The sequence below is a fragment of the Aythya fuligula genome, chromosome 3 (genome assembly GCF_009819795.1).
Source record: "Aythya fuligula isolate bAytFul2 chromosome 3, bAytFul2.pri, whole genome shotgun sequence".
NCBI lineage: Eukaryota > Metazoa > Chordata > Aves > Anseriformes > Anatidae > Aythya > Aythya fuligula.
In genome coordinates this window covers 44119195-44141968 of record NC_045561.1, presented here as the reverse complement: position 1 = coordinate 44141968, position 22774 = coordinate 44119195, and the positions used below count along the sequence as shown (strand labels likewise).

Sequence of the window (22774 nt, the reverse complement as noted above, 5' to 3'; positions counted from 1 at the left end):
TTTGCTTCCCATAGCAGTACTCAGCTATTTTCCCATACTGCTCTCTCTCTTGCATTAGAGGACAGATTATTCTGTCTGTTTGATAAAGCCAGCATTCTGCAGTCCCAAAATCTTGGAAACTCTAGTCCTCACTTTATGTCCATAGCAGCCAGTGCTTGAGTCATCTTGGACCCAACACTTTTTTCTATAATGTGATTAATTCAACTAATGGGTTACATTCATGGCCAAATGATTGTTGTTCTTAGAGATAGATCATAGCGTATATCGTTGGCAGGACAAAATCTGATGCAACTCCAACATAGCTGGTAGATTTAAATGAGAGAGATATCTGTTCTTTAAACAAAATTAGAGCTCATGCTCTCCAAACACTTAAAAGAATATTAGATTCATCTGAAAATAACACACTAAATATTTCTGCCAGTTGCAGTGGGATAAATTAATTTTAAAGAAGCTAACTCAAATTTGTGCTAATATTAATGACTATCCAGTTTATTCTGCTGTAAATATAATTGATATAAGTTTTACAGTAACTTTTGTAGCTTTGTAATATACTGAACATTTAAATAAACTAATGCACCATTAGGTTAAGAAAATCAGTACTTCTTTAAAGGCTAATAATGACAAGGTACATGAATCAGCAGTGGAAAACTGTTCCTTCAAGTCTTTCTGGACAAACTGTGGTTTCCACTAACCTCATTATGTTCTGGGAAAATTTGCTTTGGGTCAGGACTTTCATTTTCAACTTTGAACTATATGAACTATCCCATATATAAAACTTGTCTGGGTCTTGGAATTCTTTTTTTTTTTTTTTTTTTTTTTTTGACTGTGGGGGCTGAGTTGCTGAAGCCTGAATAGACACTCCTAGAACAAGAAATCACATATATTTGCATCACATATATTTGTGTCTAAAATGACACAGTTGTATTTCACTCATGCCTTGTTTTTATTCTCCAGCCCAAGCCTGCAGTGCAAAGGGCCGATGTCCTGGTTCTCAGGTGGTTCCTGGCTCTTCTCAGATACTGCTAACATCTCCTCACCCTTCAAAGTCACTGCCTTATGCTTTAAATAAAATAATATTGTCAGTGATATCACAACCTCTTTAAGACTATCACAGAGTAATGAACTTGATCTGCTATTTGAGTTAAGGATCTGTTCTCTTGCCTCATTGTCAATGTAGTAAAAATATTTTGTAGTTCATGTGGCTAGGGCATAGAGGTAGCTTTTGGAATAACCATAAATTTAGCATGCACCCCTTCCTGCCCATCTTCCTTCTTCATGTTGCTGTGGACTAACTGGAGGTGCCACAGGTTGGTGTTCTGATATTGTAACACAGCAAGCTTACGAAAGTTGATGACATTCTTGCTGCTACAAAAGCTACAGAAGATGTGCCCCAAACTTGAGTGGTCTTGGTGACTATACTGTCAAGAGACAGTATAAACGTAGCCTGAGGCAGTCTCTTCTTCCAAGGTAAAGACAGACAGACATCCAGTGTGGAAGACAGTTCTTCCACACATACTCAGAGAGAATAACATAGAGGGCCATATCTGTTTGAGATGTGCAGCTCAATGAATGAAAGCTCAATGAAAATTTCCAGTCACAGATTTTGGATGTCAGGAGCACTGTTTGTTTGTTTGCAACTTTGCATATGAACTCAAACAGCAACAAAGCTTAAAGGATACTTCCTAACATATCTTTTCCCTGTGCCACAGTTCCCACCTCTAGCCAGAGAAAGTATTCAGACTATCTGAAAAGCATAAGTGTTAGGCATGGGATTGTGCCCCTTTTTCTTAGCTGACTGCAGGACTGTGTTCTTTTTAATGGAACTCTGATAATGGAATGGTTTATTTACATGTATGTATGTATGTAGTGGTATGCAGGTGCTGGCCAGGAAGTCCTATGAAGTTAACATATGAAATACCTGAAATGAAGATGTACTGCAATGTAGTTGTGGCAGTGTATTGGATTTTGAACAAAAAAACCTCTACATGCTTCTTCATACTTAATACAAAAGGTTTTTATGAAAAGAGAAGACACTTTCACAGAGAAAATTAATGCCATAGTCCTCTTTCAGATTAAGCGTAGTTCAGGAGCTGTTGTAGCTCCTCCAGTTCTGAAATGAAGTTAAATTAATACAGATTTCCCACACCAAATGTTTGATTTGATGGAGATCAAAAGAAAACCTCTCTCTTTCTTTTTGTTTCCTGGAGGACCTGTGGCCAGTTTTACGATTCAATTGTTAGGTACCTTTTTTTTTTTTTCTTTCTTTTTTTTTTTAGAATATATATTCATATTAATAAACTGTGTCTTAAAAGTTGTGCAGTAAATGCTGTTTAAACGAACAGAGTTTGTTGTCAAGAGGATAATTTTGATTGGGCTGATAATTGTTAAAATTGCAGCATTCTATCTGTATTTCACTTATTAATGTAAGAACAAATGCATGACAAACTCAAACTGTATACAGAAAGATGATGATAGAACAATGTCACTTAAGTCCCAAACTGATTTTGTGGCAGAGCTCTTGGCAACATTTACCCATCTGAAGGTACAATCTAAAAGTCAGTTTTTTTGAATTACATACTAATTGCTAATCTAAATGCAGGTTTTCATTTTTAATATGCTGGGATATTTGATGTCCTCTCTGAAATTAGTTAATGATCTTATTCCACCACCCAGAGGACAACACAAAATTGCTAGTAGAACTAATGGGAAGTGACAGTCTGTCATGCTATTCGAACGAAGTATCCTATCATTGCATGGACATGAAAAATGAACATTCTTAAAAGAAGTCTCCTTATGGTTTGGTTAAAATATTTTGCAATGAAAACAAGTTTCTGTTGCTGCTGCCCTGCTTTTGTGGAAAGCATGCATGAAAATTTTCCAGAGTATTTGCTATGAATTAGACTGTAGCCTCCAAAGGGGAAGGTCAGAGTACTTCCAAATCCTCTATGTGCAAAAGAAAGCTTCAAAGTTACCTTCATTTCTAGCTTCTGTGAAAATGTCACAAAAACAACCTGGAAACTATGTTGGTCTGGGATCCAGTTGTGAAACTGCAAGAAATGTTCATAAAACCCTTTCACAGAAGATGCTGTTTACCACAGAGTAACTTGGAGTTAGCTCCATTCTAAAGGAAACAGCAGCTAGAAAATAAGTAAAAGGTGTACTAGCTCATTTTTACTCAGTATCTGAAATCATTTTAAATAACAAAACCATAATGAGGTGAAGGTGGGTCTGTCTTTCTCACAGATTGCTAACTTGAATTTTTTTCATACTGAATTTTTCTTTTCCAGTGCTGCTTCTACTATATTTTACTAAAATTATCCACATTCTTTTATCATTTCATCCCTCTTGTTTTGCAGTAATGGTTGATTGTGAATGGATGGAGATGGCTGACTAAAGGATAAGGATAATGCAAAGAAAAATCTGATTCTTTATGAATCTTACCAATAAAATCATCTTGATTGCTAAATACATTCTGCTGTACAAAAAGAAACTTTCCTTTCATTTTAAGGTGTCAACATATCTGCAACCACTTCCATCTCAGACTGCTTTTGCTTTCACAGGACTTACCCCTTTGATGCATTTACTGAATTTCTTCTTTATGAATGCTTATTTGTTCAATTATAATCTATAGGAATCATTAAAATGAAGAACTACTGTCTGGGGAACAACTTGATCACTTCATGCTCTTCAGAGACCCTGCAATCAATTCATCAGCCATAATCTTAAAAGCCATACATTTATAATCTATAGTGTGCAGACGTAATATGTCTATGCTGTACAGTACATATTAATAATGCTTAAATTATTGTTTGTTTACCGGCCGGGGCTATGTGCAAATCATTAGCATCAATCACGTATGTACACTTATTTAGCTTACTCTCATAATTGTAGTCTCCTTGCAAATCTTTTCCATTCTGAATTCAGATGATGTCTCAGCTCCCGCGCTGGAGACTCAGCCTCAAGGTGATGAAGAAGGTAAGCATCGACAGGAATTTTAACAGTGCGATATTAAATTAATGCAATATAGGCAATATACCACAGCATCAAATGCTACTTTAGAACTAGGGCACCTGCTGGGGCTGATCAGACTTCCTGAAATTGCAAGAAATTGAAAACTTCTGTACCCTTTTCAGGATAAAAACAGAAGACAGTCAAGTCTTAAAACTTAAAAACAATGAATTTCATGGGGGTAGTATTGAGGTGACACTTCAGCTATGGACTCTTAACAGTAGCTAATTTATTGCGAATACTCAGGGTACAGACAGGTTTTAAACTTGAGCCACAGTTCAGATTAAAACTGTATGACCAAACAAGGAATTTAAAAGCATAAATTCTGTTCTCAGCATATTGTCTAGCAATGTAAGGTTAGTGCTTTTACAAGCGTATTTGGATCTGGGAAAATTCAGTGCTCTACAAATAGAAAGCTCAAAGCCCATATGCAATGGTAGTTCTATACTGTGACTATCTTACCACCCAGCGTATATCTCACTGATTTAAAGTTACTACACATTTTGGATCTTTCAAACTTTTGTTTGAATGGAATAAGAAATGAACTATTTATGCCTTTGTATGAATAAAGATTTTACCTGTTCTAATACAGATCAGTATACCCTCTCCCTTTTTAAAATCCACATATCTTTAATACTGATAACTCAATATTATTCAGCTGCTAGTAACTTTTAAAAAACTGTAACATTTACAAACTTTTTTCTGCTGTATTTTTTTTCTAGATATAGCTTCTCGTTATCCTACATTATGGACTGAGCAAGTAAAGAGCAGACAAAACAAAACCAATAAAAGCTCAGGTAAGAAGCTGTGGTGTCCTTACTTTGCGGAGGTCCTGTAAAGAGGCACATTAAGCCTTTTTAGAGCTGAAGCCATTTAAGCAAAATTTGTTTGAGTAACCATTCTGCTCCCACTCTTATCATATGCTAGTGACTGATGATTTAAATCATGATGATTTTGTAGGCTCATGTGGCATGCACTCCTTGTGTATGGAAACATTTTTGGCCAACATTTACTGGGTGTAAATTGCCATTATTCCACAAAGGTCTCTAGCTCACAACTATATGCATCTGTGAGTGGATCTGATATTTATATTTCTTTTCCTCTTTGATTATCTGTATTTTTATCACCTACTTGTATTTTCCTTCATTGTTCTTTTTTATTTTTTTAATTATTATTATTATTATTATTATTTTGATGGTGTGTAACAAGAAGGTACTTGGAAATGGACAGTGGAAGTTACATACATTTGGTGCTAAATCTTAGGAGGCAAATCTGAAAAGAAGTAAGCTCCCATCAGAAACCAGTTATCAGTTAAAAGGAAATCGGAAAGATTGTGTTATATGTGTTTTGCTTACATAAATTATCTGTTATTTACAAACTGATTACCAGTTTAGTGTGGATGAATTATGTTGCCTCTGGAAAAAAAAGTTTAGTTTGAAAGGAAATATTAATGATACAGACTGTTGCTCACTAAATCACCCAAAAGCACACTTCAAATCCAGTGGAAACTGAAGCTGTGCTTTACCTTTAGTACTGTGCTTAAGTAGTTTGCTAAATTACTAAACGTCAAACAATCATAAGAAAGACATTTTTACTAAGAGGTTTATATATTCATTTATTAAGCTAGTTTTAACAACAAAGCCATAGTTATTAATACCTTTCCCTCTCCTTGATGCTCTAATAGGCAGCTAGGATAAGGATTATAAACAGATTATAGACAAGAAAAGCAAACGCTTTCCATGCTGGGGATGTATTCTGTCATTTCCTTAGCTGGTTTTAGCAAGAACATACTTCCTTTGGGATTTCTGTCTGTAAAATAGGTGCATAGAAATATGTAACTTACATGAGCGTTTCTTTCATTTTTACAGTGCTAGATGTATTAGGTAGATCTAAAGCAAGAGTTCTTGAGTTTGCAGTGCTGCTGCAGGAAGTGAAAGCTTAAACGTGGACATGCATAAAATGTTAGGGAAAGAACAAAGAAAAGGTGGGTTTTATTACTGGGAGCTTGTAACCTCCAATCTACCTAAGGACATATTTACAAAAGAAGAGACCAGTAGTGTAGTCTGTCTGTATTATGATTGCTAGCTATATGGTCCATTAACATCAAAAGCATGACTGTATTGTATTTGCTAATAGGACTTGCTCACAACAAGTGTAAGATCTCAGGAGTGTTTGCACATGCTATACCCACAGAAGTCAGCAGACACTACATAGTGAGACTTGCTTTTGTCTGTAGGCATATCTGGTACTCCAGAAGGGCTCACCACTGTCTCTTCCATTACTTCTCTTACGTATTTAATACGACATTATCAAGCCATATGAATCTAAATGCTAAAAACAATGTGTTAATCAGTTGTGCTTGGCAGTATCTCTCTCATGGATGTCAGAAATATACAGTGAGTCATGTGGCAATATAAGTTGTTTTGATGGCTGAACCTCACATATTCTGTAATCAGGTCTTCTAAGGTCTTGAAAACATTAGGTTAGATTTTCTCCTTATTACCTGTCAGAGTGGTTCCAAGGCTTTGGGGAACATCCACAGAGAAGATTTCTGTGCTGCTATGTGTGTAGAATAGGAAGGACCCCATGAATGAATACAGTGGGTTGTAAACTAACCACGTTCAGATACCTAGGCTTAGGTATCCGATACCAATCCAAGGAATAAATACAGATGTCTTCTTTACTCAGTTTGCTTAGCAATTCAGGTGTGGATATACAAATACAAGAAAGATTTTTAAATGTATTTGTCTGAGAAAAATGAGGAAAATTTATCTGTGGATGTAATATGTTTATAAAACAAAAGATGAAACCCAATTTATTGGTAATCTTCCTTTTTTCTTCTAGTGTAATCCAAATGCTTTCAAAGAACTTCTGGTCCAATTAACACAGTAATTTAGCCCTGCCTGTTAAAAATAAGCAACGTAAGATGATAATGCTAAAAATTTCATGCAAACTAAAAATATCCTATTTAAAACTGCCTACATTAGTCTGTATTGCTCTTACTTTTTTTTTTTTTTTTTTTTTTTTTTTTAATCTGAATACATGTCCTAAGATGTCACAATCCATAAGGTATGGATAAGGTATGGGCATAAAGAAACTTGTCTAGACTTGAGAAATCAGTTTTCTTAGATTTTTTTTTTTTTTTTTTTTTTTTTTTGTGTGTGTGTGTATGTGTGTTAAGAATCACAGATGACTACATTGCATTTATTGCACTCATCTGGAGTAGTTTGGTTTTGCAACTCTATAACTAACCTATAAATTATAATGAAACGTTAAAATTAGTGTAAGATTTTAATTTTTGAAGGGTAAAAAATAATAGCTCAGGAAATTCTACTTTATATTAGTTATTCATTGCCTCCGTTTGATTTAAATCAACCAAAAATAATTTAGTACAGAGAAATGACATTTGGAAAATGTACAGATGAAGGGCATGAAATTACTGGATTATATATCAATATTGAATAATGATTTCTGGTGCATATTGTGTTTATTGGTTCAGAGAAACAGACCTTTGCTGCTTAGTAAAGCTAAGTAAAAGTACAGTGTGGTATTTAACCTATCAGATTTTGATGACAAAATGTTACCCCTGGAAAACAAACAAACAAACAAACAAAAACATTATTGTTGGGCCAACAATAGCTCTGTTTATAGTGGTGGATTTGGCTGTAAACATCTGACTTTCTCTGTTTTAAAACTTTTTTTATTTAGATTTTATTTTTTTCTTTTTGGTCTTTTCAGAATTAGAAAATGTATATACTGGTTGCTAAAATAATACAGTATTTGTGGAGAATATTTTATGCATATATACATATGCCTCTCTGTCTTGGAAGGTATTTTAAGATTTTTTAATTTCTGGACTTCTTTCTAATCTTACACTCCTCATTTCTTCACCCATTTCACAGAAGATATTTGTGTTTTTGCCACATCAGATTGACGAAAATAAGAATTATAGCAACAGCTATCAAAAATAAACTGGAGGTGTTAAGGTGTTAGAAGTGTTAAAAATAAGGTGTTAAAAATAACACCTACATTCAGATGAACTAAATATTGTTTATATATACCACCACAATATCATTTGAAAATCTAGGTAGTGTGCTTTTGGAGCTTTTGTATTTTGTAAAGAACAGAAGACAGAAGGTCTTTGGATTTGGAGAAACCAGACATTTTGGATTCAGCAGTTGTCAGTTACATTAGCTTCAAGGCTAGGAGCAGCCAGAACATAGGTGTAGGCAATGCAGTACATGGCAATGCAGATACCTTCCCATCACCTAACAGGGGATACGGTTTCCTAAGGAGTTTCTCTAACAGTTTGTTGTGGTATCTCTTCCATTGAAAACAAATAGGGTGAGTTTAACTTACAATTATGTTAGTGCTTAGAAAATTCTTAAAGTACTGGATGATTTCTAATTACAAATCTGTCCACCACACAAATGAGAATAAATAATGGCAGTATAAAATTTCATAAATCTTGCAAATGCAGGATGCAAAAACTCAACCATAATATGGAATATACTTACATATGTGCTTAAGATGATTCTGATGATAATATAATTCAAATTAAAAGAGAAAGGGTCAAGTAATGTATCGTTGGCTAAGATGTATTACAGTCGTATGCTGTTTCCTCAAAAAATTATTATTGTGGCATTACTAGCACTAAAAATGTGTGTGTTCATTGATTATCTGTATAGTTTATTTAATGAGCATTGTAAAGAGTGATTGAAAAATTTGGGATTTGTTTTGTTGATAGTCTGGTATGACCTAGAAGACAGGAAGAAATTGTCACATTTTTTATACTTCACCAAACTTGATTCTGATTTGTGTGATAAATTTTAAACACACGAAACTGGTGAATAAAAATTGAGGACCCCTGGCAATCCATGGCAGAACTTCTAGACCATGGTTCCACAACCATTCATGCTTCGTCTTCATGCTACTAGTACACCAGTCATTCACATTTCATCTGGATCAGGCACAGACACGTGATCATATGATGTGTTATCATAAAGCTGGCATGTGTTTGTGCCAGCTTTATGTTTATCATCTTTAAGCAGGTGCTGAAAAACAATCTGTAAGTGATCCAGCATAAAATAGGGTCAGCACAGAGTCCAGCTGTTAAAATTAACACATCTGTGCAAAAAGTAGTGGGTCATGTGATTATGATTTTTTTTTTTTTTTAATAATCCTAAATCAGAATTTATTGCCTCCTCAAACTATGTCTTTATTGACTTTGAGAGTGTCAACACTACACCTGAATCTGGATGTACCAGTAACATAGAATTATCTTTAGCTTAATTTTTGGCTTTGGCTGTGCACATGTGAAAGCAACATGGAACTTTTTAAAATTTTAAACACAGCAGAGTACTGTTTTACTGCTCCCAATTTACTATAGACCATCAGTTTCAAATATATTAAAATACCTATGACAAGGTATTATCAATTAGCTCAAGAGGGCTTGATCCAACAGGATTTTCATTTTCAAAACATCACATGTATGGATTGCACATACAGTAATTTAGCACAGTATGACTGCACATACAAGTGAAAATAGTACAATGTCTACTGTGAAGATATTCTTAAAATAATAAAATAGGAAATATACAAATCCTGAAAGTGTTTAATGTAACTAGCAAATTAGGTATTTGACTCCATCCCAAACTGTGGGGCCAGTCCTCTTTAATATCTTTATCGATGATCTGGATGAGGGCATTGAGTGCACCCCCAGTAAGTTTGCAGAAGACACCAAGTTAGGTGTGTGTGTCGATCTGCTCAAGGGCAGGAAGGCTCTGCAGGAGGATCTGGATAGGCTGGAACAGTGGGCTGAGGTCAGCTGTATAAAGTTCAACAAGGCCAAGTGCTGTACCTGAGGTGCAACAACCCCAAGCAGAGCTACAGGCTGGGAGATGAGTGGTTAGAAAGCTGCCTGGCAGAGAAGGACCTGGGAGTGATGGTTAATAGTAGGCTGAATATGAGCCAGCAGTGTGCTCAGGTGGCCAAGAAGGCCAACAGCATCCTGGCTTGTATAAGAAGCAGTGTGGCCAGCAGGACCAGGGAAGTGATTGTCCCACTGTACTCAGCTCTGGTGAGGCCACACCTCGAGTACTGTGTTAATTTTTGGGCCCCTTGCTACAAGAAGGACATCGAGGTTCTAGAGTCCAGAGAAGGGCAATGAAGCTGGTGAGGGGTCTGGAGAACAAGTCTTATGAGGAGAGGCTGAGGAAGCTGGGCTTGTTCAGCCTGGAGAAGAGGACGCAGGGGCGACCTTATCGCTCTCTACAGGTACCTTAAAGGAGGCTGTAGCGAGGTGTGGGTTGGTCTGTTCTCCCACGTGCCTGGTGACAGGACGAGGGGGAATGGGCTTAAGTTGCGCCAGGGGAGTTTCAGGTTGGATGTTAGGAAGAACTTCTTTACTGAAAGGGTTGTTAGGCATTGGAATGGGCTGCCCAGGGAAGTGGTTGGGTCACCATCCCTGGAGGTTTTTAAAAGACATTTAGATGTAGAGCTTAGGGATATGGTTTAGTGGAGGACTTGTTAGTGTTAGGTCAGAGGTTGGACTCGATGATCTTGAGGTCTCTTCCAACCTAGAAATTCTGTGATTCTGTGATTTATCTGCCCATACAGTCTGAATCTGTTGACAAACTCTGCCAGTGAGATTGATTAATATTTGAACATTCTAATATTTGAACACAGTTTTTATTGCCGCCTCATCAGACTGCTTTAAAGCACTTGTACATAAGAGTTTTCTCACATGGAAATTATGTTGGTTGCCAGTGAGGTTTCTGTTTTGCTAGCTGTTTTGTTTCTCAAATGCAATTGTTCCAGTGGGATCCATGTGCCCTGATCATTCTCTGAAAGTCACCTTCTTGCAAGGGACAAAGACAAATCTTGTTACACACTGTAGTGCTCATGTTCATGACAAAGCAAACCTGGATAATGTCTCTGGACAGTGCCTATCCTGGCAAAACTCAGTTCTAAAGTTAAAGTCTGCATGAAAAAAGCATGCATTTTCTTGCAGTGGAAATTAGTGTAAGAGTTTGTGTGTGTGCCCGATCACATCAGTTCTCATAGCCGTTCCTCTCTCAGCATAGGAAAATGAATAACTTACAGACAGGAAAATGAGTAACAGCTCAGTGACTTTGTATTTATTCTCATTTATTGTTGCATTTTCCAGATGTTGCTCTTAATATTGACTCAACAGAAATTATGTGCTGTTGAAGATGTGTGAGCAAGCAAGAAAAAAAAAAATAAGATCCGTTACACATTCCTGGTTACAAATGTATTTACAATCTAGTTAGAAGCTTTCTAAAACTATTTTGAATTAGTCTAAATTTCCAATCTGAAGATTTGAGGTATTAATCCAGTTAGGATTAAAAGGTTATCACATGCACACACACACATACAAAAAGAAAAAAAAAGATAGAGAAAAGAACACAGGCAAGAGGGGGAAGAGAGTGTCTTAAAAGTTTGTTGCTTCCCTTTTTAAAGCTGAGATTCCTAGCAAGTTGTGTGCTAGTGTGCAGTAGCCTGGCCAATATTCTGTTCTCAACTTTGCTTGTATTCATCATGAAACGAGGGGGAGGTGAGGACTCTAGAGCAATATGTACAGATATGAGCAAAGAGGTATACCCACTCTGAGTGCTTTTACACCTGTGCTGGACACAGAAATTGTGTTTAAATGAATATATCAAGTAGATTTGCACAGGAAAATAGCCTGATTGGGAGTGGTTCATTCATGGCAAACCACAGAATTAAAGAATTTCTTCCCTGTTATCACCTAATTTCAGTCTTAAGGACAGCATTTCATTGCAATGGTTGGTGAAGGAATCAGCCACACCCAAATATGGGACTTACATTCCCAGACTGCATTGTAAATACAGCCATAGCTGTTGCTGGAGAAATGAATAACATGGGAATAAGATGCTAAAACATAGGCATCTAAATCCTTTTCATGTGTCTAGACTATCTGAGATATCTGCATGGACTGGGAGATAAAAAAAAAAAAAAAAGGAAGTCTGTTCTCTTCTGGCATGTAGGTTTGATAGTGCAGAGAACCTGGAATGACATTGAATTGAGCCCAAAGTACCCAAATTCAAGCCATGAAAGGTAAGCAGAAGGCAAAGCCATTGATTTTAAATAAGTTTTCAAACATATCAATTTGCTAGTAAGTCCACACAAGAATTCTGGCAATGGTAGCTCAGTCCATTACAAATTAGTTTAATCCCCACTGGCAGTCTCTGCCCAGCTTTGGACAAGTTGACATCCAGGTATTAATGTGAACTGTATAACTTGGGCTTATTTGTGAGTTAATTCCCTATACAAGAAAAGGCACTGGCATTTTCAGTATGACATCTACAGATGAAATATGAATGTTTTGTGATGGCCACACGCCTGGCTTTTAGGCCTTGTGAAACTTGTGGGTGTTGGAAGACATCAGCTGGTAGAATATTTGTTGTTTGTCCTGTTATTCCAAAAAGTTGTGCATGGAAGATAAAAAGTGATGAAAGTGTGAGGATGTTGAGTAAGAAAACATGATATAGCTGAAGACTGGAAGCTTCCAGGCTAACGGTATTATAACCTCCTCAGACTCTCTGGATTGTCTCTGGTTGCTAACTCACTAAATGTTTGTTTTAGAGTTCCTGAATGAACACAATTATTTGGAGTGAACTATAATTTTTGGTTTGCATTTTACTATAAAAACAGCATTGTTAAGAAACTGTTGGGATGGAGAAATGAGAGATACTGTCACGTCTCAATATATCACTTATTGTATTAGTTTTAAATCTTTTGAAGACTAGGAAGTAGTTCTGTCTTTTTATTTTTTATTTTTTTTTTTTCCTCCTCCATTTTTTGCTATTTTTCTGTCAAGAATCAAAACAGTTTCAGAACAGAATTCTTTAGGAGATGGTTTCGAGATGCTCCCTGGCAGCTGAAAAACTGGTGGCTTTGGAACTCATGATTGTCCACACCACTGGGGCCAAGCAGTAAATGGTAGACATAGTTCTTAATGGTGAATTTTTTCTTACTTTTCAGAAGCAGTCTTTAATGAATCCTAGTTTTGATTTAGTAATTACAGAAGGAGAAAACAGTATTCTTCATCTTCTTCATCATCTTTAGGTCCTCCTTTGCTCTGTTTCATTTTGATTGCTGTCTTCTTTCTTCTTCTTTCTTCTTCTTCCTCTTCTTCTTGTTCTTCTTGTTTCTCCTTCTCTTCTTTCTCCTCCTCCTCCTTCTCTTCTTTCTCCTCCTCCTCTTCTTCTTCCTACTTTTCTGCTTCATTTTTTCAAGACCTAAATTGGTAAAGGAAAATTACTGTTTTCTGTCTGTTCTTTCAGCCTGTTCCAAAAAGATAAACTTCTCCAGACCGCCCCACAGTGCTTGTATATTACAATACATTCTTAATTTCCAGGCTGCTGGATCATATTTGTAATAGTACTGTCATATCTTTAATAATCCTTTTTACAAGCTTTTTCATTTATCTTTATTTTAATTTTACATATTAGTACAAAACTTTTATAAACATTAAGTTCTGGCATTTTCAGTTTTTTACTCCCACTGCAGGGAAAGATCCTCCCATCTTAAACCATTAAAAAGTAGAGTTCTGTTTTACATCCAGTTGATGTTCTTTATGCTCTGGATGTTCCAGGGTTTTATTGGACCCCCACTGTGAAAAAAAAAAAAAAATAAATCTGCTTTATGCAAGGTTGATAATTTTTATTTTACTGCATGTATTAAAATTTGATGCCAAAAGATACTAATCTTCCCCATTTTTAATTATATCATATTACTTTCTGCAGAAAGTAAATGACACAACAGTCATGTCTGAAGTTCTCCTTTAATTTTCAGACATGCACTCCCCCACCTACACATAGCTTTCCACAGTTTACCAGACATCAGATTGCATAATCATAAAAACATCAATAAGCTCCATAAATCCAATATTGGACATCAGGCTAACAGTCTATATTTTAACAAAAGAGGAAAAAAAATAGAAAATAAGTAAATCATGTTAATGCAGAGAAACACGCTGGACTAGATCATATCTAAAGACGTAATCTTTCTGGGAAATGGATAAATCTTCCAGCCTAGAGAGTCTGGATCTGGCTTTGGCTGTGCTATGATTGCAGGGCAGTATATGTATAAGATAAGCCTTTAAGTGGTTTCCAAATTTTTCAGGCAACTAGAAGTCCATAAGGGTCAACAGCAAGAGATGACAGGCTTTCCATCATCATCCCAATAATCATATAATTATGAGGAAATGCTGTTCAAGCTATATGCAGAGGTACCTTCCTTTCCCTGACTCCTCACAGTCAATAACCCTTGAAGCAATGGGCACAGACAGTAAGATTTGCATACCTTTGTTGGTGTGGTGGAGGCCAACTTTTTATTGATTCGCTTGCATTTTCTTGAGACAGGGGTGAGCACATAGAATTAGGCATTTCAACCTACAAAATGGCTTCAAAACAATTGTCTTGATTTTTGCTGAAATATGAAGAATACAATACTCTTGAGGTTGAAGTGGTTAAAAATAAACCAACAAAACAACAAAAAAAACAACGCACAAAACAAATGAAAGAGATGCAAGCAAAGTCAGAGAACCCTGAGAGTCATCTTTTCAAAACTTTAGTAAATTTGTGGTTATGCTCTTGAACAAGAAGAAACCCTGTTAGGAATACAGAAGGTAAAGAAAGTTATTCCATTGCTCTAAGTATATTCATGGAATTCTACCACATTTTGCAAGACTAAAAACTCCATACATGCATGGAGATGCTTGAGCGGGTTCAGAGAAGGGCGACGAAGCTGGTGAGGGGCCTGGAGAACAAGTCCTACGAGGAGCGGCTGAGGGAGCTGGGCTTGTTCAGCCTGGAGAAGAGGAGGCTCAGGGGCGACCTTATCGCTCTCTATGGGTACCTCAAGGGAGGCTGTAGCGAGGTGTGGGTTGGCCTGTTCTCCCACGTGCCTGGTGACAGGACGAGGGGGAATGGGCTTAAGTTGAGCCAGGGGAGTTTTAGGTTAGATGTTAGGAAGAACTTCTTCACTGAAAGGGTTGTGAGGCACTGGAACAGGCTGCCCAGGGAAGTGGTGGAGTCACCATCTCTGGAAGTCTTCAAAAGACATTTAGATGTAGAGCTTAGGGAAATGGTTTAGTGGGGACTGTTAGCGTTAGGTCAGAGGTTGGACTCGATGATCTTGAGGTCTCTTCCAACCTAGAAAATTCTGTGATTCTGTGATTCATCTCTGAGACGAAAACCTCTAGAAAACGCTAACCTTATGGTATAACAAAAATTTAAGTTTCAATTCTAATTTTAATCAAAGTGATCCAGTATTCTGGCAAGATTATTCTGGTTTTATAAAGCAGATTAGACTGTTCTGAGGAAAACAGTTTTCACTTTCTTCCAAATGGATCAGTCAAGTGGCTAACTGTACCATTAATTGAGTGAAAAAAAATGTTTTAAAAAAGCCCAAAACATTCACAACAAGATACACCATTGTTAATATCTTATGTGAATGTGCAATTCTGTATGTTCTGGCTGTTCTGTACAAAAGAGCTTTAACTGCTGTTAATGGAAATTCTTTAATGGAAATACTGCCTATAAAAGGACTGGTAGCCATGTAACATGAATCAGCCCTGGCAGTTGTAGCCAAGTTTTCCTGACATCTATGTTTCTGACAGGCTAAATTCATTTCTAGATGTTCCCTTGTAGATCAAGTTAAGGGCAGTCACAGTGGTTTAAATTTGGAGGGATTTTTAGTGAGATCATTTATCACGTATAACTTCCAACTTTCTTATTTGCCAAGCCAAGTATGTCTGAACAAAAATCCTGAAAAGATTGACAGCTTGTGCTACAGTTCATGAACTGCTTAATTATTTTCAAACTAAATTATTGCCTTTTTCCTTTTTTAATGCTTGAAACATTTTCTGAGGATTCATCACTAATGCTAGTATTTTCCATTTGGTATAAAAGCAAAAGAAATTCAGCTTCTACAGGGAATTTTGTGGGAGGAGTAGAATTCACCTCAAAACCTGTGTGCTGGCCATGCATCTGCAATTCAGCTATTATATCAGAACAAGACTTGTCTACAGCATCTACTTTTATAGGCACTTAAGGGCCCAGGTTGATGCCATCATCCATGGATCCTTTCCCCAAGCATGCTCTTATGCAATGGCTTTTCTGTTTGTGACTGGTGTTGAATCTCCTTTCCAAGCAAAGCTACACCAAGGGTCATATTTGGCACGAGAGAACTTGTTCCAGTCAAATTGCATTATTAAAGTACATCAAACTACTTTGAGATCTTTTAATCTATAAGGTGCTGTATATACCTCAAGTATCATATTACGACTGGCTTGCTTCCCTCTTCACTCCACTCTGTCTGTCATGCTCTGTCCTCTCTCTAATAGACTATTCCAGATAAATGCTAGACACCATGTTTTTCCTGTACTCTGCACTGCTGAGAAATAGCATTAGGTATTGTTGCCATAATGCATTAGATTTCTGTGTTACTGGAGAAGAAGCAGTGGTTGAAGAGACAGACCACTGTTTTTCATTAAGCTATTTTTAATACCTGTTTTAGTTTAAGAGCGGCAGGCCAAGTATCTGCATTCAACCACAAATAAAACTGTGTTTAAATAAGATTAAGGCTGTAAATTAAATTTTAGATCTTAGATTCTCTTGGTGTGTTACAAAACACAAGAGAAAAAGAGAGAGCTAAGCTAAATATCCCAAACTAGCTGAAAACTCAGCCTTCTTTGGAAATAATCTGACTTCTTAGGGCACTTTTTTTTTTTTTTTTTAAATGCACATTTTAGCTAAAAAATATATTTACAAGTTGAAAATTCAAATCATAAAAGCATACCTTCAAATAGCTGAACAGTTTGTTTTGTCACAAAACTCAAAATTGTGATTTTGAATATATATATATATATATATATATATTTTTTTTTTTTTGGTGGTGCTGGGGTCTCCAGGCTTACTACACATCAGGATATAACAGTCTCCCTTTAGAAAAGATGCAGAGATACCTTAGAGGAGTTATAGACATCTTGGATCATGTGGTTCCCTGGGAAGTTCCACACAAAGAAACAATTGTTTTGGGTTTTTGTTTTTGTTCTGTTCTCATTGAAAAACACTTTTTTTTTTTTTTTTTTTTTTTTTTTTTATTAAAAGTAAATGCTTTTCATAAAAAACGTTTTAATTCAAATACCTGGTTTTCCATCAGGCAGTCATAATGAAACATAACAAGCTATGAAAAAATTGTTATCAACACTTAAAACAGTGAGTTACCTTGTTCCATTGTTTTCCAGTGCTATTTAAACTTACCATTTTTGCCATCCCTCAGTGAGTAAAGACAGCTTATCAAAATGGAAGGACTTTTATTGTCCTCTATTTTGATGACTGCTTAAATGTAGCTTTTGTTGGACTGTAATGCATAATAAATACATAATGTCCTCAAATCTTTATGTTTTAAACCATTATCAGAATCCATTTGGACATGTCCCTGTTTTGCAACACACATTTGGAACCAAAACCAAGAGGCTTTCTCTTCCTACCAGAATGAATTAGGGGTTCTTGTCTTTTCTGGAAGAGCTGGTGATATTACGCAAGCAAATAAGGTGACTGAATAGATGACTTCCTTACTTTTTCCTCTCTCCTCATCAAGCTTCCAGTGGCATTCCCCTTCTGACTGCAGTGGTTTCATTACGTGCATTGGTGTGAGTGAAAAGAGGCTTTGTCCCCACTGAAACCAAACCAGCCTGTCCTATGGTCATTTGCTATTAAAACACTGAGCAGTTTAGTTCAAGGAATGATCTGTGGTATCTGTGACTACTTTAGAAATCATGGTTTCATCCCTCCTCACTTTTTCACCCTAGGCTCCATGTGCACTGAGGCAGCCATAAAGCTAATATGTAGTTAGGTTCCTTTAGCACAGTATCTTCTACAATATCCTGTCCCCTGTGATGAGCAGAAAGGATATTTTGTTGTTGTTGTTGTTCAGGAGGATGCTTCTGTGTTTACATGACAGGTAATGACCTGAAATACCCTTGAATTGTTTCCAAGTGCACCTAGTTAGAGCAGTGCATCAGACTGATTGGTGTTTCATCTGGGAGCAGAGGAGTATAAAGTCAAGTTAAATCCACTTGTGCCTTCAGAAACTGAGATACAGTTTTTGCAAGAAAGCAGAAATTAGTTCAAGGTTGCAAGACCTGTTCAGGTTCAAATCATAGGTCGAGGGTCTGCAGTTCTCCCCCTCAGTCACTAGGCCAAATCTTCAGATTTGTGTTGAGGAAAGCTTCCACTGATGTACAGGGTGGATCCTATCTGATTATGTTTCCCTGTTATTTAATAAATCTACCCACAGACTCCATTACAATGTAGACTCCTAACAGAGGCAGAGGTGTGATTAGTTGTAGAGGTTCATGTCCATCACACTTTGTCATCATACAGCTCACCCTGCTTGCACAAAAGCACTGTGACCAATTACTCTGGCTGGCAAGGAGGTGGGGACCCTTTCTGCTTTACTTACATAACTGGTTCGGAGAGAAGATATGTAAGTACTTTGATCTTGGACATTTCCTGTCTGTTTTTTTCCAAATCTCTGACTGTCTAGCTGAAGCCATAATCTTGATAGCTGTTACAGGCCTGAAAAAGGTAACGAAAGAGTTATTCTCTTTGCCCTCCTGTTTGGCCGAATAAAGGCCAAGTCCTGCCCAGCTTACAAGACTTATGATCTTAGTGTTGTCGCAGTTTCTAATCAGGTTTTAAAAAACAGTTTAAAATCATTTTTAGGGCATTATTTTTAGTGCCTCTGGGTTGATTCAACAGGGAAGCAGCAAAGCCAAAAATATCAGTATAAATGTCAGTGGTTTGAAAGGTCACTTTTCTCTTTCTCTACCAACATCCCAAGTATGACTTCTAATGTAGTCACACATCCTGTACTTCATCCCTTAAACTAAATGTTTCATTATAATAATAGCAAATGACTGTAGGAGGATATGCTTTAGTTTTAGCAGGCATGAAGCATCTTTTTACTTAGACAAGTGTACATAGGAGTAACTCCACCGTAGCCAGATGGGCAATGCCACTGGGAGCGTGATGAGGAGAGAAGAGAATCAGGAATCAGGCCTATATTTTTTTTCCCCCTCTAAATTGGGACATTAGTGGTACAGGACTGTTGATGTTATTATTCCCTGTCTTGGAAATACAGTGCCTACTCATTTCATTTAGTAGCTAGTATGTGATATATCTGTCTGCCAGATCATTGATAAAAGGATGGTCTACCCCAATACGGCTGCTATTGCATAGCTGGAATTCCTCTCGACTTTAATGGATGTACTGTCAGCGGAAGAGCTGATAGTCCACTTGCATTGCCAGCTGAAAGAGTGAACAAAGCCTAGTATTTTCTCTTTGTTGCTTTGCTGTACAACTTTATTCTCTGTAGACGAGGTGATTTTGGTACACTGAAGTCTTATTCGGGAGTATTGAATATTCAGGAACAGCCTTGTGTATTTTTTAGAAGACTTTGTTAATGGTATTGTGACTTCCTTTAAAAGAAGTCCTTAATCCTGTTAACAATACCACATAGTTGCTGCTAACATCAGCATGAGTGGAGGTAACTGGGTCAGAACTTACGGTTTCCTGTCTGGTCCCATGTTTTTAGGGAGACTCAAGGTTAACAATAGTCAATAATTCTCATCATACTAGTGGCAAAGAGCCAAAGAAGAATGGAAGTTTGTTATGTTAGTTGTATGTGATTTATCCAGCACATGGGATATGTAGAAAACTTTGCAAATCTGCAAAGGAGAAGACAGTGTGATGAGGAGCCATATAAGGGTCTAGTTGTGCAGAGACTCACTATTGCTCCTGAGCCTCTAATCATCAGGGGTTGGTGCTTAACTTTAGTTTCATGGATTTTGTATAGTAACAAGCATCTAAGAAGGCTTTGTGATGTTTATGGTTTGATGTAGCTGCTGACAATGCAGCATATATAATATCACATAAGTAACAATAGTGCTAGCCTCAAGGATGTTGTGGTGCAGTTACATTTTCTATATGTTTTTCAAAATGAGCCTGTGTCACTTTTGTATAGAACATCCCTTGTTTAGGATCTTTTTTTCCCTATTACAAGTGAGTAAGAAAATTTGTGGGTCAGAATACTACCTTTAAGCTTAATTTGTTGTTTTTCATTATCTATCTTTATTGGAATGTTAGGAAAATTTTTCATCATCTTTGTTATCTCTAGTATAATTAATTATCCTCACCATTGGTTAAACAATTAGAATCTACTGTTTTGCTTCCAGTCCTTTCTTTGCTGCCTGTTTTGTCTTCTGTGAATAGCTGATCTTGAATCATAGAATCCTAGGATCATAGGGTTTGGAGGGACCTTAAAGATCATCTAACTCCACCCTCCTGCCATAGGCAGGGATTCCACCCACAACTTCACTGTGAATTTCTCCATTTTTGCCCAGGCATCATTCTTCAATCTCAAATGCTGCTGTTTTGGGGTTCTCCTCCAAAACAGATTTCTCATCTTTCTATTCTTCTACCTTCTCTTTTTGACTGTTGCAGCTAAAGGCAAGAGTGGATACCATGGAATAGGTAGGTCATGGATGTAGGTCATGCTTACAAGTTTGCAATCAAAAACAAGCTGATAGGTCTTATGAGCAACCACCTGAATAGTGCAGTGCAATGGATAGGAGAGATACTTTGACTCCTAGATGGAATAAACGTAGAAAAGTGTCATTATCTGTCTACGTAAGATGTCAGAGACCATTTCAGGAGTACCTTATTCAGTTGTGGGATCAGGAGTTGTGCAGCAGTTGTGTATCCATACTGCATACTAGAAGGATGCCAACTAGGTGTTTGATCCTGAAGCTAGTAGAGTACGTGCTTATTGTTATAGCATTATCCACAATCAATCATTATCCACTATCAGCATTATCCATATCAAGGCTGTAAGGGTTTTGTTTGTTGTTTGTCTTGGGAAGGAATCTTCTGTTTTTTAAATAAAACTCACTGCAAGTGTCAGAACATCAATGGTGTTAGTCTGAATGACTAGTGTTATTACATTCTTGGCCTATATTCTGTGCCAATTTTACTTCCTCAGGATGTCACTGGGGAGATGTGAGCAGCCTACAAAGCATTGTATATGAAAGCATCTGACGTCAGCTACAGCACAGAGACAGCGTGGCTTGATTGCTTACATTCATGGCAGCTAGCCAGTGGCTCCAGGGCTCTACCCTGACTCTGCTTCTGGGAGGCCTGCTGTAGTCTGGACAGATCAGTGCCAACAGAAGCAAAGGTTTCAGCAGAGATATGCTTGAGATAGTGTCTAGTGCAGGTCAGCTGAATACAGTCAGGAGCTTTACGGACTAATATAGTATAAGAGGTGGAAATCAAGAAAAATAAGCAGACCAGTGGAAATAGTAGCATTTCTGTAAATGAAAAGCCACAGCCTAACTCCTTTTTCTCAGTTTCGATTTTGCATCTAGACTTCCTGCCTTTTGTTATTTTTTTTTTTGCTTTCTTTGTTCCAATCATGTAAATCGTGCCATTGGGTTTTCACTCTTTTTTTTTCCTTTCAACTGATTTGAAACTTCAGAGATTGTTCCCTGTCTTTCTGCAAACTGTACCTGCCATTGTATGGTTGCAATAAATATGTATGTAGAGCACAGATAAAGAGAAAGGATACCATGACTTTGGTGTAAAGAGAGCCTATATAAAACTTACCCCTGCGTTATCCCTATTTAAATGAACCTACTTACATGAGCCAAAATTACGTGCCAGTTACTGTGGGATTGTGCCACAGTTATTCACAACAGTGACACGTGGAAAACAGGTTTGTAAATACACAGGCTTGTCCACTCCACATTAGCCTGTGTTTGTTTCTCCTGATGGATGAAAACAGTCCCACTACAGGCCCTTTTGGACTTAATTAATTATGCCAGTGGTTGATTGGTTTGGCCCAGAATGCTTTATAGACAGATTTAATCAGCGATAGCTCCAGTTACAGCAGCTTCACAGCCTCCTGGAAGCATCATGCACTGTGCTTCATTTTGCATTATTTTCAAGCATCAAGTAACAAAGTAAAAAGAAAACAAAGCATACGATATGTAGAAAGAACAGCAGAACTTTCTTCACACAAGCTATAATAAAAACGTTTCCTTATTAGGTGACTGAATGCCAACATTGCTGTTTCCTGTGATGCTGGTTATCTAGAAAAGTTAAATATTTAGAATCTGTTTTATTTGAACAGTTCTGCCAAAGCCTATCCTTTGGATTTTCTCTGTTTGTCATAGAGAGCTCCAAAATAAATGAGGCTTGAGGTAGATATGCATGAGTGTGTGTGTGGGGAATAGTTCTGAAAGGGATGGCAATATTTGTGGGAAATATACTAAGCAAACATTCCAAAAAATAACACTTTCTGAAGCTTTTTATTCTCACACACAATAAATTGTTGAGAAGTATTTGTGTAAGGCTTTTTCCATTGATATGGGTCATTTTTGTGGTAAGTTGAACACTTAAAACTAATCATCTTCTGATCAGACATAAGATACTTCTGATTAACCATAAGACACTGCTTTGTAAAGGATTAAATTAGTCACACTTTAAAATTTTAATTTTACTTGTTCAGAAAACCTTTGACTTTGCTACCATGTGTCATTTAAGAAGCCTTTAAAATTGATCCGTGTATACAACTTTTCTGTTGGTGATCCCTCCTGTGTACAGTGGAATGGCTCCTGCTTACAGGACCAGAAATTATGACCTGGGATTTT

The 22774-nt window shown here is 37.0% G+C and overlaps 1 protein-coding gene across 5 annotated transcripts in view; it reads left to right on the top strand.

Moving 5' to 3' along the window:
• Window positions 1-22774, top strand: part of SMOC2 (SPARC related modular calcium binding 2) — a 145344-nt gene that overhangs the window by 67221 nt on the left and 55349 nt on the right. For 3 of the 5 annotated variants that reach the window (XM_032183504.1, XM_032183503.1, XM_032183502.1), the window contains exons 6-7: window positions 3925-3975; window positions 4731-4805. In XM_032183504.1, coding sequence (XP_032039395.1) covers window positions 3925-3975; window positions 4731-4805 — 126 coding nt within the window. Of the gene's footprint in view, window positions 1-3891; window positions 3976-4730; window positions 4806-22774 lie in introns of all 5 variants that reach the window. The other 2 variants (XM_032183501.1, XM_032183500.1) reach the window with 1 other exon arrangement.